Genomic DNA, 16,674 nt, shown 5'->3' with positions numbered 1-16,674 from the left:
ATCGCAGTCAAAAATTATACAACTAAAAGAAAACATTCGTGATAAGCTTAATTTTAAACAAAGGCTTACGTGACTGCTGAAATCATTAACTCCTTGTTTGAAGCAAACATAGTCAACCCCAACGTATCGCAATTTAGCATAGGTCAAAAAACTTCTCTAGAATGTGTGTATAAATACGGGAGCGGAATTGATATTTATTCGAAGATTTCGACCGAGGCTCTTTGAAGATTTTAAAGACAGATATAAACAATGTGCAATCTCCACTAAGAAATGTTCAACAATATATACAAAAAACAATAACAATAAAATTCAGTCCTACAGGTGCTCCACTCCTACTCACACCCGCACAAATCCGTTCCCACTTCCTGCGCCTGAAGTTGTTGGACCAACGACAACGTCGGTAATACATCTGCCAAGCATTTCTTGAAGATGTGGTACAGTCGCGTTGTGTGATCAGAGTCACAATACTGCCTACTGACCGCCGCAACACACTCCTCAGTCTGCTTGGTCAGCACCTCCGGCACGCCAAACTCGGTGTAGAAACTACTCAGATAAACACCGTCCTGCAAGCTGTAGTACCCCGCTCGGACACACCCAATCATGAATGCCCGCGCGAAGCTCGGCTGGTCGAGGATGTTCCCCCGGGCGTACTGAATCCGCTCGCACCGGGGCACGTTGGCCAGCTCGATCGCCAACGAGATAAGCTCGTTGAACTCATTCGCAGTGTTCGGGATCCACTGCTTGGACTCGCGAATGTTCCCATACTGTCGGTAGTAGCACTGGAACACCTCGTACGCCTGACTTAGCTTATCCTGGCAGGTCGCCAGCACGTTCCGTACACACTCGGCCGTCCGGTTCTCGTAGCAGGTGTCCTGCGGCGCCGGCTCGAAGAAGCTGACCATCACGTGATGTTCCACGCCGCTGTCTTCCTTCCACGCGACCAGATTGAGCAGCGTGCAGTGGAGCAACTTTTTGACGATCTCGCAGTTTGGGTACGAATCTTCGACGTATCGCTGCAGGGTGCAATTGGACACCTCCAGGTATTCGGCGCACTCCTGAAGGGCCTGAGGGAAGCTTTTGAAGATGGTGTAGTGCGGTAGGCGGCACTGAACCGTTGAAATGGACAAAAGTCCAAAAAGGACGACCGAAATCAAAGTTCGCATTGTGGACAAGAGTGACTTGAAACTGGGACTGACTGGAAATGTCGAAAAATCAGCGATATTTAAACGGGGTCGACGAACTAAAAGTTTTCGAAAACAACTTTCATGATTACTGAATTTGTGATTTGAAGTGTCCAAATGCCTGTAATTAAGGACACAGTGCGATAATTTCAAATTAAATAGTTGATGCAGCACGTGACCTTATGTTTCATTATAGTAGTTGACGTTTTGTGATTAACCTGAAATATGACACACTTATTAACACAATTCTTCATGTTACATGTGTGAAAAAGAAACCGATACCACCGGAAGAAATTTCGTTAGAAATTTGACACTGCACCCTACCTGCTGCACGTGCTTTCACCACTTTTTCCATACCGACGCCGGTAGAACACACCAGCTAGCAAAATTTCACCCGTCACGTCCAACGGACAAACAATGTTACACCCCAGCGAGCGACCCATAAATAAGCCCCCACGGCACCTCGTCAATTCAGTTCAATTCTTACGGTGATCTCTCAACGACTCAGCTCAACAATGCGGACATTCGTGGCACTTCTAGTTCTGGGCCTGTGCTCCTCCTCGATGGTGGTTCGGGCCGACTTTGACCACTACATCACGCTGAAGAGCTTCCCGAATGCGCTCAAGGAGTGCGCCGAGTACTTTGAGGTGTCCGATTGTACCCTCGGAAAGTACATCGACGATTCGTACCCGAACTGCGAGATCGTCAAGCAGCTGATTCGCTGCTCGCTGATCAACCTCGGTGCCTGGGATGACTCGGAGAAGGTGCGTGAACACGTCATCCGGAACTTCTTCCAGCCGGCCGTCGGCGATACCTGCTATGCGAACCGCACCAAGGAGTGCGTCCAGGGTGTTCTGCATCGCGCGGACTGCAAGGACGTGTTCAGCCAGGCTTACGAGATCTTCCAGTGCTACTACCGCCAGTACGGCAACCTGATCGACAGTGACCAGTTCATCCCGAACGAAGCCCGCGAGCTGACCCAGCTGCAGCTGACCTCCAACGAGATCCAGCATCTGCCGCAGTGCGTCCTCGTTCAGTACAGCAAGGGTGACATTATCGATGAGCCGCACTTCCCGGCCGTCTTCTACGTCGGTTCCGTCCGGGGTGGATACTACAGCAGCCACGGTGGAGTCTCGCTCGAGAACCTGTACACCCAGTACGGAAACCCGGAACTGCTCACCGAGCAGACCAAGCAGTGCACCGTAGCGGTCGCCCGTGAGTTCTGCGATGCCTCCGAGGTCACCAAGGCGTACCAGATCTTCAAGAAGTGCCTCAAGGATCTGTACCCGATTCTGCACCTGATCCAGGAGACGGCCAAGTCGCTGGTCTGCGACAAGTCCCCGTCCTGCGGGTGCAGCAAGTGTGGCCACCACCAGCCGCCGAGCCATCATCGGTACAATCATTGAGCGATGAAGAGAATGCGTGTCGGAATGGGAGAGTTTACGAAGAATGACTGTCATTATGATTGTTGATTAGTTTAACAAATAAAGTATATATTTCAAGCAAAAATGTTTCCAATATTTTTCTTAACTTTTTCTTATTATCACTTAAATTTGGATTCCCCACCCACGACTTTAAAAGCATTTCTGATGCTAGAGTTTGGGATTTCGTCACATTTATGCCTTAATTATCTAAGTCCTATCAAGTTACCTAGGAATTGATAATTTTGGAGTAGAACCAATTCCACCTGTAGGGGTCGTGCATAAACCACGTGGTCTCCTAAGGGGGGGGGAGGGGGTCCGAAATCCGACCGAAAAAAACCATGAAAAGCCATGGGGGGAGGGGGGGGGGGGTCGACGGCTGACCACGTGGCTTTTTAAAAAAAATCTTTAAAAAAAAAACAAAAAAATACGCGCTTTGAATTTACTTATCATGCATACATTTTTTGTTACACTTCAAAACCATACAATTATTGTGTTTAAAATTATTACTTATATTTCAATGTCATAATATTTTCCAATTCAATATTGAATTATATATTTCGGCAGATTCATATCAATACTTTGAGCCTGTTATTGAATGTACACTTTTTAATACTCATGTAACTACGTCTTGCAAAAGTTTAAAAGCTGTTAAAAACTAAGGTGACAGTATCCAAAGTTAATATACCCTAAAAAATGCGTACCAAAATGCAAACACAATTTCATTTTTTTGTTGATGCTATCAAGTAGCTAAAAATGTGCTTGCAAATTTGCATTGAAAGAAGATGTAGTCTTCGATAGTTCTATTTTGGAACAACTTAAAAAATAAATATTGCTGACAATTTTATAAGATTTTCGTAACAAGGCAAAAAACTAAATATTAATTATAAATGAAGTGTCTTAAAATGATTCTCTGGGAAAAAAAAATAATTTTCAAAATCTCAGATCTTAGCTAATTACCGTAGCTGGTCCTATAAGTGACCGAAGAATCTTAATCGAAAGATTTCCTTTTGACACTTAAAACAAACTCAAGATATCTTGTATCTCCTCTCTCATCCAATATTTTTTTAAGTACAAAGAAACTAAAAACCCAAATTTCAGGATTATCGCGCAAAATTTCAGTTTCACTACCTCATTTGCAAGTGAAACGTCTAACATTAAAAAATAACCAGTAACGAAAAAACGAATGATACATACTTTAAGATTCACCAAAAATTTTTATGAATATTTGGTCTAAAATATATTCCTTATTTCATGGGTTACACAATTCGGATTGTTATATTACATAACATTTCATAAAATACACGTTTACTATCCATCGTCAAAGTTGTAGGTATTTTTTTATTTTTTTTTTATGTTAATAGGGACCATCTCAATGAGAAACATGGGCAAACATTTTAGATTTTTAGAGAAAAAAAAAACGAGCTTTAATCAAACATTGTTTTTGTTTCTCAATTAATTTAAAGATTTAAAAAATAGGGGCCAAAGGTGCCCTTTCCTGAAAATATTAGTTTTTCTTTAAGCTGAGAAAATATACTATACCCTCAACTTCATATTTGAGATATACCACTCAAATATATAGACACATTAAAATAATTTAAGTTTTAAAGAGTCACTTAAATTTCAAATGCCGATATCAATTTGTGAAATAAATTTCAATACAATGCCGTTAAAGATCAACAGAGATAAAACTCCTTAAAAAAGATGGAACGGTATTTTCAACTCGCTGGTTCTCGGGCATAACTCAAACAACCGGGACATTTTTTTTTGAGTGAATTATAAGGATGTCTAGATGATCCTTAAACTTTGCAGAACTCGTTTTGATCAAATCTGTAATTTATGCGATCAAAAACGTCGTTCCAACTTTTGTTTGCTCTAGTAAAAAAAATCGCCCGAAAATCCGCGGAGACAAGCCCGAAAACCTGTGAGTTTTAGTTACCGTTCCAACGTTTTAGGGAGGCTTTGGCATCCGTGTTTATTGGACATGCGTTGGGCGTCCCAGTGTTAATAATTTCAAAGATATTGAAAAGATTGAAAAATTAACTTATTTAATTTTTTTTGTATTTATTTTGAGGTAATATCTCAGCAACCAAAAGTTGGATCAAAAATCTTAAATCGTAGATAATTGCCTATTTAAACAACTGAAAAAAAATGTAAAATTAATTCCAAATTTTAGCTCAATCTTTTTTAAATTTATCAAAACACGTAGTCAAAAAAACACTATTTTTTGTAATTTTGCCAGCTTTTCAGAAATTTCCAGAACGGGCAAAAAATCGTTGTTTGAGTTATGAATTTTTGAATCAATAGTGATTAAAAATAATCGAAATATTGACCGCAACTTAATTTCAATTTTATTTTTCGATGTAAAATCGAATTTGCAATTTAAAAGTACATTAGTGAAATTTTCATAGATATAGCTATTTTTAGGTAACTTTTTTTTAAAATAGTTGCAGTTATTAATTTAAAAAATTTAGTGCCCATGTTTGCCCAATTTTGGAAAAAAATATATTTTTGAAATGCTGAGAAAATTCTTTGTTGCTTTGTTGCTGAGATATTGCCATGCAAAGATTTTAAAACAGAAAAATGGATGTTAACTACCCAAACAACTAATAATTTTCTTATGTCGATATCTCAGCAACTAATGGTGCGATTTTCAATGTTTATAAATAAAACTTTCGTGAAATTTTCCGATCTTTTCGAAATCAATATTTTCAACAAAAAAAATTAAGACTAACATTTCAAAAGGTCGTAATATTGAATGTTTGTCCCTGTCTCTGATTCTTGTATGGAGAAAAAAAATAAACAGCTCGACTTTTTTGGACACACTGAATCATTGGGATCAATCATGCTTAATTAAAAAGAAAAGTTGCTTTAGTTTGGATTTTTATGAATGTTTGGAATAAAATAAATATTAACCAGGAGCTTTCATAACTAGATATTTTCCTTAAAAAAAAAATGAAAATATTTTTTTGCTGAAACAAAACTTTTCTATTTAATTAATTTCGATTTTAGGAAAATATTTAAAAGCGCATTTAAATTAAATCATGAATGCTGTTTATATATAAAAATAGCTTTAATTCTTAAAGCATATTTATTCTGGATGCAATTAATTGCACTGCAATTCCATAATTTTGAATAGGGTAGGGTAGTCATCAATGAGACACTTTTGGTTTTCAACTTTCAACGATTTTTGTATTTTTTTTCATCAGCATGTTTTAATGAGCTTTGCATTTTCTTTCTTTTAATGTGTTCTAACATTGATCAAAATATGAGATCGATCCGACCTCTACAGCCAGAGCTATCCAACTGTCTCATTGTAGACGCACTTGGCAGGAACAATGAGACACTCTACGAAAATCAATACTTTTCTAGTAAAACATCATGTTTTTGTATTGTTCCATTGCAGGTGACTTACCTTGAACATTTTAAAGCAATTTTGCCAACTTGAAACTTTAATTAACAAAAGTTATACTAAAAAGTAAATAAATTTAGTAAAATCCATTTATTTATACCAAATAACTTTATATTTTTGGCTAAATGAAGTCAAACCTCAATAAATATGCCAAAAATCACTTCCAATTCATATTTTGAAAGATTTCCCTAGATTTTGAAAAGTTTAATGAAGAAAAATCAAAGTGTCTCATTGTTACCCATGGGCTGAAAAGAGTGGGGAACAATGAGACAGCCCTGGATTCTGGGTATATTCTTAATTTTGGTCAAATCTAATGAAAGGCTATTGTAGCCCAACTCATGCCCTATGAAATGACGAAAGAAATTTGGAGAAATATAAGTTTTTGTGTTATTGGCAGCCTATGAGCGAAAATGTAATTTTCAGTCATAATTTACTTTTACACCCCAAAATCAAACATTTATGAATAACTTTGCAAGGGAGCGTCCACAACCAACGCCACTATTATGGCAGAAGTGTATCCAGTAGACACACCTTTCCTCAAATTATGAGCCTGATTGGTTGAAACTACGACTTATGAGAGCCATTTTATCATTGTTCCCCGTGTCTCATTGATGACTACTCTACCCTACATATGTTTTACTAAGTTGCTTGTTTTGTTGAGAGTATTTTTTACTTTCTGTACCATTTCAATAAATTGTTATACTGTTATTATTTACCTTAAATTTTGTGATACCATACTTTTTTCACACTTTTAAGTGAATTTCTGTTTTTTTATATATATGATTAAATTGGTTTTAATGGTGTTACAGCACCTACACAAATTAAAATGTTTTCTATTTGACCCAATGTCACCCCCTCTAAAGGGTGAGTTTGAGTTAATTTTAAAACGATTGGCATTTATGAACGTAGGATTATACTAGCCATATTCTGGGAAAATGTTGGTAAATTCAGGAGCATTCCCATTATAATTTATTTCGAAATAATTTGAAATGTTTTTATTGTGTTAAAATAACAACAGTAATATCGGTTTTTGACAAAAAGTCACCACCACTGACAGTACATCATTTGTGGATAAACATTTTTGAAATCTATACTTATTTTGTTTTTTTTTTAAAGATTTTTCACCTGGGAGGAAAAAGCCACGTGGCCATATAGGGGGGGGGGGGGGTTGGCGTGAAACCACGAAAAACCATGAGGGGGGAGGGGGGGGTCAAAAATTCTCCAAAAAAAGGCCACGTGGTTTATGCACGACCCCGTACCAGATTCTCAACATCATGTAAACCATCCATTGCCGGCCGCTCCCATCTCCACCGCACATCAGGTACAAGGGTTTGGGGGATTTGAAAGACAGGAAATGTTAATGTTCCCCTTTTTTTAAGAAGATAAGGGAAAATCTCCACGGTATCCTAAAGTAAGTTTCGCTTGGAGTTGGACGGTTTTGGGAAGGAGAATAGTCCAAGGCGAGTGGTAACGAACGCATTGTTGTTCAAATTCTTCGTGTGTTCTCATGTTTAATAAGTCATCCAGGATATTTTAGCGTGGTGATGTAGATACAATTTCACAAGCGCCTGCTAGTTATGCACTCTTGTATAGTTGTGAAATTCAACTTGCATTCAAACTTGTATTCTGGTTCGACGTGGAATCGCTGTTTATTAAGGCAAAATTACATCAAAACACGGCGTGTTTTCTTGAAAAAACTTTTCAGGAAAAAAATGTCATCGCTGCTTTCAAATGCGTCTTATAGGAAATTTTCTCAGCTTTCCAATGCTTCTAAGAGCGAATTGTTTCATCGAGAAATTTCTGAGATAGCTATTTTTTTATTTTTAGTTTGATCGGCTACTCAGTCTGGGCAAAGTGAAACGCTGTTTATGCTGTGTCCGACGTTTCAGCGCTGATTAGCGCCTTCTTCAGGGGGAAATAGCTTGACGTTTCTTGTTAGCTGCGTCAAGCTATTTCCCCCTGAAGAAGGCGCTAATCAGCGCCGAAACGTCGGACACAGCATAAACAGCGTTTCACTTTGCCCAGACTGAGTAGCCGATCAAACTCAAAATAATAACAACAGTCGAACTCTCATCAATTATAAGATCTATTTTTATGTTTTTTGTTTTAAATTCCTTTATTATTTATTGGAAACTTTATACTAACAGTACAGAAAACATATCAAATGATGTGTATTCAAAATATGCAAAATACGACAAGAAACAACTTTGTAGAAGGTTGCAAACCGTTAAACATTTTGAAAATTATGTTTTAACTGAGTTTTGGAATAAATGGGATTTATTCAGAAATTAAATTCATAAAACCGAGTTAAAATATATTTTTAAAATTATTATTTATTTCTTGTGTACAAATATCACGTGTTTGCTCTGATTTAACTCGAACAACCGAAATTTTGGTAAGTTTGAGATTGTAAGTGGTATTATTGGATTTTAATGAATAAATTTGATATTTCCTTAAGCAAACATTAATCAGGAACATAAATAGAAACATGATTAAAAATCGAAAATGTGTTACATATTATTGTTGCAAGCTTCAAAAGTCATATTTTCATGAGTATAAAATAAAGATGTTTTTCAATGTTTACTGTTGAAAATGCACTTAAAAGTAGCAATAAAACTCGAATGTTTTAACTCAGAATGCTGTAACCACCGTCGCAAACTTTTTTTTTTTGTTCAAGCAAAAATTAAATATTATTTTAACAAAAAATTCAAACAGAAACTTCCATTCCAAACTATTTGAAGAAAAATCAAGGTATATGTAAAAAAATAAAAAGACGAGATTTATATGACTTCTATAATATTGCTAATTCCTTGACCATTTCATACAAAAATCTAAAACAATCATTTCATACGCATTACAAGTATTTCTACTAAAGCTTGCAACAGTAGTTTGCAGTTCAATTTCGAGTATTAAATATGTTTTGTGTCCATGCCACTGGTTGATGTTTGGTTAAGGAAATATGATATCTATATACATACAAAATTTCGACGGTTTTGTTCGAACGCGAATTAGTTCAATACGGAGCGTCGAATCGAGGTGCTTTTTTTGCATTGGGTTCGTTTAAGCACAAGGAAGGTTTATACGCTAACAAATTGACACTTTGGCCACTTTGGAACCGATTCCGGAGCATCGACAATTTGTGAGGAAAAAGTTACGTAAAATAAAATTTTGATCACAGGAGGCTAAATCAGCAAAAAAGCAAAAAACGTCAACAAACGAAAAAAATGCAGAACGAAGTTTGTCGGGTAAGGCTTGTTTATTCATAAAAATCTAGTGATACCCTATCAATCCCATACCTGCAAAAAATTCGGTTGTATCAGCTAATTCCAAGCTAAATCAAAGCAGACAGGTGTTATTCGCACACACAAATTATGTAATAAACTATTTGTTCTTGTAAAAATCATATTTTAAAACGGTTTTATGATTTCAATTTTTGAATAAATCCCATATCTTCAAAAATTCGGTTAAAACTTCATTTTGAAAATGTTTAGCGGATTAAAACCTTCTACAAAGTTCTTTCTTGTCTTATTTTGCACATTTTGATGAGTAAATGACACATGAAACACATCATTTGACAAGTTTCCTAAACTGTTATTTAAATGTTTCCAATAAATCATGAAGGATTTTAAAATAAAAAACTTGAAATATAGATATCTCAGAAATTTCTCGATGAAACATTTCGCTCTTAGAAGCATTGGAAAGCTGAGAAAATTTCCTATAAGACACATTTAAAAGTAGCGATGATCCTTTTTTCACCTTAAGGTTGTCAGAAAACACGCCGTGCAAAATGTTGTACCTTTCAAAATATTTTTTTTAAACAACTCTTTTGGTAAATTTGGCAAATGTTCCAAATGGTCATAATTTGAGTCATTTAAAATTTGATTTTTAACAAACATTAATCCCACAAAATTATGATCATTTATAAGATTTGCCAAAATTTATCAAAAACGTAGTGTTGGAAAAAATATTAATTTGACAATAATATCTTCAAAAAATCATTGTCAACAAAATAATTGAGTTCAAAATTCCTTTTAAAAAATGTGAAACACATTCATTGAGTGTTTATTAACCGATATTTCTCACATGATTGAAGTGAGAATCGATCTCTTTTGAAATTCTATTTTAGTGAGTGCTTAGCTACACTCTTTTGGTTGAGATTCTTTCATTGTTACACAAGCAACTTTATACTGAATAATGTTAATTTGTTTGTCAATACACAAAATAAAAAGCAACGAGTTTAATAAAATGTTGAGTTTATTTCCACTTCCTCAGTACCCCATACTCATTTCCCGATTAGTTGTTGTTGTAGTAACTTGTATGGGTTGCTCCACACGCACCTCGGCACACTGGACCACATCCACAGGGCGGAGGAGCAGGATGACTTCCTCCAACCAATTCCAGCGCAATCTTCTGAATCGAATCCAACGGAACCAAATCCTTGAGGCAACGGCGGAACGTCTGGTACGACTTGGTCTTATCGTCCGCGTGGGCCAACTCTTGCTGAACCCCTTCAACGCAGGACTTCGTGCACTGACTCAGCAGTTCCGAGCAGCCAAACTGGTTGTACAACGCCTGCAAGTCGGTTCCCTCGGCGATCGTGTAGTATCCACCTCGAAGTGCCCAAACGAACCACAGCGCCGGGAAGTGCGGCTCGTCCACGATGTGTCCCCGACTGTACTGGACCAGCTCGCACCGGGGGATGTGGGCAAAGTTGATGGCCGACAGCAGCAGCTGCTTCGCCTCCAGCGGTTCGTTCGGGAAGAACTGCTCGGACTCGATCACGTTTCCGTACTGCCGGTAATAGCACAGGAACGATTCGTAAGCACGGCCAAGGTAGTCCTTACTGTCCAGATGTTTCAGAGCTTCGGCGATGCAATCCCTGGTGCGGTTCACGTAGCACGTGTCTTCCGCAGCCGGTTCGAAGAAGTTACTGATCACGTTCTCCCGGACTCCACTGGCATCCTCCCATGCCCCAACGTTCAGCAGGGCGCACCGGATCAACCGCTTGACGTCTGGGCAGTTCGGGTACGAATCTTCGACGTACTGCGACAGCCGGCACTCGGAAATCTCAAAGTACTCGGCGCACTCGATCAGCGCGTTCGGCAAACTCTTGGTGCAGATGTAGTGCTCCAGTGCCGAAGATCCGGCGAAGAGCCCAACGGTGGCCAGAAGGGCAGCTGCAGTGAACGAACGCATGGTGTGTGGACGTTCTGGGTGTCGATGAGTGTGAACAAACTCAGCATGCTGCAAGCTCGTTTTAAAGGCTCGCCACTCCTCGGGTGGGACGTGATTTTGGACGCGTTACGGCGTCAAAACAATAATTGTTGGAGATGTTGTTACGTCATGACGCTGCGTAAACTTTTGCGCGCTAGCAAGTGTAACCTTTCATTGATGGTATTCGCGAAAATGTTTGTCAACGGGTTTAAACAATTCTCTAGAAGACCCCTGGTAGTTGCTTAGGGCTTGAGAATGTTACGCAAGTGAATGTTTGTAACACAATTTTTGTAATTGTTTTACGCAACTCGTAATGGCGGCTGTTCGAGACTTTAAATTTTATTATGTTGTGTATCAGGCCATCAACAGATCCAATTCAACTTAATTGGGGTCGCTTAACTTAAATTTAACACCAAAAATTAAAAAAAAAAGTTTTATGCCTTACTCATTGATGTAAGGCTATAATCCTGCACTAAAAATGAACTTTTTATTTAAAGCTTGAAAACCCACCTTCATGTATACATATCGACTCAGAATCGAAATCTGAACAAATGTATGTGTGTGTATGTGTATATTATGTGTGTGTATATATGTGACCAATAATGTCACAGTTCCTCAGCACTGGCTGAACCGATTTTGCCCAAACCAGTCGCATTCGACTTGGTTTAGAGACCTATACGGTGCTATTGAATTGTTTGATGTTTCGATAAGTAGTTCAAAAGTTATGTATTAAAATGTGTTTTTTCATATTTTCGGAAGTTGAATAAATGGCAGAAAATCGCACCAAATATCATGTTATACATCGTTTGACAGGTAATCGAAAGACCTTTCAAACAAGTCCAAAACATTAAAGATCTGCCAACCCTGTCTCGAGTTATAACCACTTATGTGACATTTATGTACTTTTTCGAAGCCGGATTTTTCTTAAATGTATGTAAACAATGCCTTGTTTCATTATCAGACCCATCGTTGGTTAGGTAATCCAAAGACCTTTCCAATGAGTTTAAAACATTGCAGATCTGGCAACCCTGCCTCGAGTAATGATCACTTAAGTGTCATTCATGTATTTTTTTTTTGCCGGATCTCACTTAACCCTTTCAAGCCTGATGGGTCACATATGACCCAAAAATGAAAATTTTCAAAACTAGCCTATAATTTTCGTATGGTCTTAAGAATAATTTTCCCATTATTAGATTAAAAAATATTTTTTTTTGAAAATTCAGGCTCGAAAGAGTTAAATGTATTTAAACGATGTTGGTTAGGTAATTGAAAGAACTTTCCAATGAGATCAAAATATTGACGATCTGGTAACCATTTTTCGAGTTTTGACCACTTCTCAACCGGATCTCATTTTTATGCATGAAAACTATGTCCGGATCTATCATCTGACCCATCGTTGGTTAGGTAATCGAAATACCTTTCCAACTAGTTCAAAACATTGAAAATCTGGCAACCCTGTCTCGAATTATGACCACTTAAGTGATATTTATGTACTTTGTTATTCCGGATCTTAAAAATTAAATTGATAAAATTTGTGTCCGAACCCGTCCCCACCTATCTTATGACCCATTGTTGGAAAAGAGTGAGGAAAGCATCCACCATATATGTGGATTAAGTTAGTTTTTTATTCAGGACTCGACCATTCGAAGTCTCTACAGAAACCTTCGTTTAATCGAATGTTCGGATAATCGAATGTTCGGATAATCGAGTACAGAATGCATTTATATTCAGGTTGAAAAAGTGGAATAACGCATACAAAGATGTAGCATTACACTTTTTTTAACATTAAAGATGTACTAGAATATTTGAATTAAATCATCTTAACATTAACTTTTAGCGGTCAAAAGCTTATTTATTAGAAAATAAGAAAAATATTTAAAATATGTTTGAAGAAAAACTGAGTTTATATAAACTTCTGGAAAAGGAAGATCACGATTTTTCAATACTATTATTGAGTATTTATTGAATACCGATGTTTGCCAAGTGGATGCCAAATGACGCCATTGAAGCTCGTGATATCGCATTAGCACGTCAATGAAAACATCTTATTTTTGGTTATACCTTATTTTTGGTGTCCGGCCGTACCAGATGGTCCTGACAACAACTGAATTTATTTTAGAATAAAATCAGACAAATCAACAAAGTGTGACTTCTTTTTTTCAAAAATGAATCAGCAACATCTTTTGAAGATGCTAACAATTTTGTCGAATATTTTAAATTGTGTTGAATATTGGGAGACATTTGTGGCAAATTACTCCAATTTTGTACGCAATTACCGCATTCTTATGTTTTTTAAATTGTTACCATCTGAGCAAGTTGTTTTGTTAATCGAAAAACTAAATATTAGATAATAGTTGTGTCAATTGCGTGGCGCGCTAATTGAAAAAATGTCACGATGCGTTGATGGTTGGCTTCGTAAACACATTTCGGGGCGAGAAGTTTCTGAGCTAGGCACGTTCTGGAAGCCGGCAGAAGGAAGCAGCTTCATTCTAATTGCGTGGAAGGTACATTTAAGCAGAATTTTTCAAACAATATGGCGCGTGTCATTAGCCGGAAAAATGCTGCTTTGGCTGTCGAAACGATGTTCTATAAATAAATCCATCCTCTGACGAAACCAGTGTAGTTGAGCTGACGTGACTCCACGAGGTAGCAGCATGCAAACTTTGGTGACCATCATCGCAGCCCTGGGCAGCTTATGCCTCGTTCAGGGCAACATTGTCCACTACATCTTCTACAAGAGCTTCCCGTCAACTCTGCGGGAATGCGCCCAGTACAATGAGATCCCGGATTGCACCCTGCAGCGATACATCGCAGACTCGTACCCATGTGACGAACCGGTCAAGCGGTTGATCCACTGCACCCTGTCCGGCCTCGGTGCCTGGGACGACAAGGATGGCCTGCGGGAACACGTGATCCGTAACTCGTTCAAGCCAACCCCGGAGGACACCTGCTACCTCAACCGCACCCGGGAATGCATCAAGAATGCCCTGGCCCCACTCGCTGACGACGACTTCCACGGCCGTGCGTACGAAATCTTCCAGTGCTACTACCGGCAGTACGGAAACCTCATCGACGACGACCAATCCGTCCCGAAGGACTCGCTCGAGCTTGCCCAGCTGACCCAGCTCAGCCTGATCATCCAGAACCTCCCACGCTGTGTACTCATCCAGTACAGCAAGGGTGACATCCTGGACGAACCCCACTTCCCGGAACTCCTGCTTCTGTGGCTCATTCGAGGTGGCTTCTACGACGCCAAACAGGGCGGCATCCAGCTGGCCAACCTGTCCTCCCAGTTCGGTCACCCCGAGTTGGACACGCCGCAGACGGAGCAGTGCATTAGGGCCGCCGAGCGAACCGTTTGCGACGAAAAAGAGGCCGTCAAAGCGTTCACGATCTTCAAGCTCTGTCTGAAGGACATTACGCCGATCCTGCGGCTGGTGAAGGATGCCGCAAAGGCACTGGTTGGCGAGGAGAAAAGCTGTGGATGCTGCAAGGAGTGCAGCTACCCGGCGGTTTCGCCCGTGTACAATCGGTTTGTGCGTTGAGCTAGGGGCATGGAAATGTACTCTCAACGGAAGTTGTAATATATTGCAAGAGTGAACTGATTTAATAAAATTAAAAACAAACAATCAAAATAATGTATGTCTTTCTTGAATTTGATATCTGTGACTTTAATCCTAAGCGGACGTTTATGATGTTGAAAACCACGAAAAATTCCGTTCAAAAAAATCTTCTCAGGTGCATTTTTATGTCAAAAGAAGTAATAAATGCATCATTAGTTTTTCTACGCAAATGTTGTGGCCTGAACCACAACACGCCCTTTTTCCCATATTTACCATCTCTGTTTGGCGATATAAGACAATAAAACTTATATACGTCAACAGGTAAACGCAATGACTAAATCTAGGAGGTTAAATGAAGTTAAGTCGATAGGTAGTCAATTATAATACTAGGGAGGTAGTTGATCTACCGACATGGAAATACTTAATAAAGGTGAGCTCGTCCTTGGACGAGCAGAGTTGAAGTACAACGGAACAAGTGTACATTGTTTTATATTAAAGAAAGTCCGCGATAATAAATATTTAACATTTGGTGTCAGAAGTCAAAAATGTAGCTGAAGTAAAGTGATTAAAAAAAAGGATCATCGGCCAGGAACCCTGCAGTAAACACGGACACGATTGGTAACATATAATAAAAAATACTTTAACAAACATGGAAAATTGGTTGAAATTTGAACACATCGAACTATTTGACGGTTCGGTGCAAAAATTAAAATCCTTTATAGAAATTGTGGATCTTTTTCACGAAATCTATAAAACAAAAAATATAAATGAGAAACATTTTCTTACAGTGATTAAATACTGTAAACTTTCGGAAAATGTACAATACGAATTCAAAAACAAAAAAATTGATACTTGGGACCAACTTAAATCTTTTTTGCAAGATAGATTTAAACCAAGTTTAAAATTGATGTTGGAATTATTAGACGAAATGAATGCATCATCTATCAAGCAAAATGAAACCTTAACTGATTTCATTGCTAGACTTAATTATATTTTGACAAAAATAAAAAACAATTGTGGCTCCGAATTTGAATTATTCCATCAGCATGCCATGGGTAAAGCTGTATGGAAAATAAAAGATTTGTTGTCCATCGACACAATTATTATTTTAGGCCAAGCGTCTACTTTAGACGAAATCAAAATTACTTTGGAAAAATTAAATTTAGGTGACAAAAAATGTATGGTAAATTTCTACCATTAATTGACAGAGCAGGAAATTTAGAACAATCTACAGCTCAAAACAACGGAGTCCAATATTTTAAATTCAAAAACCATTTTCAACCATGTTTGAATTCTGGGAAAAAAGGTCCCCAAAACTTCAATCCCAGGTATAAGGGTAACAATTTTAATCCATTGCACAATAACAATAATGATGCAAAACAAGAAAATATTTATAGAATCCGACAACAAAATAACATGAATTACTTTCATGGTAAAAATAATTGGAAATATTTTGCTCCTAAAAGGGAAAACATTCATTATAAAGATACAAAAATTAACCCTGATTATAAGGGTAAAACTTTCGTTCCATTTTTTAAAAACAATAGACCTTATTTTATAAACAATTACGATAACAACAATAATAATAATATGACAAATGGCAATTTTCAAAATAACAACTCTTGCAACAATGATTATAATAACACAAATAAATGCCACAACTATAATACAAAATATAATCATTACTGGCAAAACAGTATGCCAAAAAATAAAAATTATTTTGCGAAAAACAATTCAAATGATGAAATCTCGTATATTCAAGCTGAGAATTTTAACAATCCAAATGTCAGCGAAAACCTTTGTGACAATACTGAAAATCCAATTCTACATAAAAATAAAAAAACAGCAAATTATGAAAATTATAGGGAAATCAAAAATAATTC

General features: G+C 37.7%; 5 protein-coding genes across 9 annotated transcripts in view; 2 read left to right on the top strand and 3 right to left on the bottom strand.

The window, feature by feature from the left end:
* Positions 1 to 16,674, bottom strand: part of LOC120425148 (dual 3',5'-cyclic-AMP and -GMP phosphodiesterase 11-like) — a 271,336-nt gene that overhangs the window by 195,580 nt on the left and 59,082 nt on the right. The gene's annotated exons all lie outside the window — the stretch shown is intronic.
* Positions 333 to 1,163, bottom strand: LOC120425144 (general odorant-binding protein 69-like). Its single transcript, XM_039589569.1, has one exon. It carries the CDS (start codon positions 1,161 to 1,163, stop codon positions 333 to 335), a length of 831 nt encoding a protein of 276 aa, XP_039445503.1.
* LOC120425149 (general odorant-binding protein 69-like) lies at positions 1,693 to 2,860 on the top strand. Its single transcript, XM_039589579.2, has one exon. It carries the CDS (start codon positions 1,697 to 1,699, stop codon positions 2,585 to 2,587), a length of 891 nt encoding a protein of 296 aa, XP_039445513.1. The 5' UTR covers positions 1,693 to 1,696; the 3' UTR covers positions 2,588 to 2,860.
* On the bottom strand, positions 10,308 to 11,210 carry LOC120425143 (uncharacterized). The gene has a single exon (XM_039589568.1). It carries the CDS (start codon positions 11,208 to 11,210, stop codon positions 10,308 to 10,310), a length of 903 nt encoding a protein of 300 aa, XP_039445502.1.
* Positions 13,883 to 14,773, top strand: LOC120425154 (general odorant-binding protein 69-like). The gene has a single exon (XM_039589583.2). The coding sequence runs from the start codon at positions 13,883 to 13,885 to the stop codon at positions 14,771 to 14,773; it is 891 nt and encodes a 296-aa protein (XP_039445517.1).

The sequence above is a fragment of the Culex pipiens genome, chromosome 2 (genome assembly GCF_016801865.2).
Source record: "Culex pipiens pallens isolate TS chromosome 2, TS_CPP_V2, whole genome shotgun sequence".
In the NCBI taxonomy this organism is placed as follows: domain Eukaryota; kingdom Metazoa; phylum Arthropoda; class Insecta; order Diptera; family Culicidae; genus Culex; species Culex pipiens.
The sequence above is the reverse complement of the archived record's forward strand: the minus strand, read 5'-3'. Positions and strand labels throughout refer to the sequence as shown.

What these genes read in the sequence shown, in the direction of transcription:
- LOC120425149 (XM_039589579.2), top strand. Translation starts at nt 1,697, where the DNA reads ATGCGGACATTCGTGGCACTTCTAGTTCTGGGCCTGTGCTCCTCCTCG.
- LOC120425144 (XM_039589569.1), bottom strand. Translation starts at nt 1,163, where the DNA reads ATGCGAACTTTGATTTCGGTCGTCCTTTTTGGACTTTTGTCCATTTCA.
- LOC120425143 (XM_039589568.1), bottom strand. Translation starts at nt 11,210, where the DNA reads ATGCGTTCGTTCACTGCAGCTGCCCTTCTGGCCACCGTTGGGCTCTTC.
- LOC120425154 (XM_039589583.2), top strand. Translation starts at nt 13,883, where the DNA reads ATGCAAACTTTGGTGACCATCATCGCAGCCCTGGGCAGCTTATGCCTC.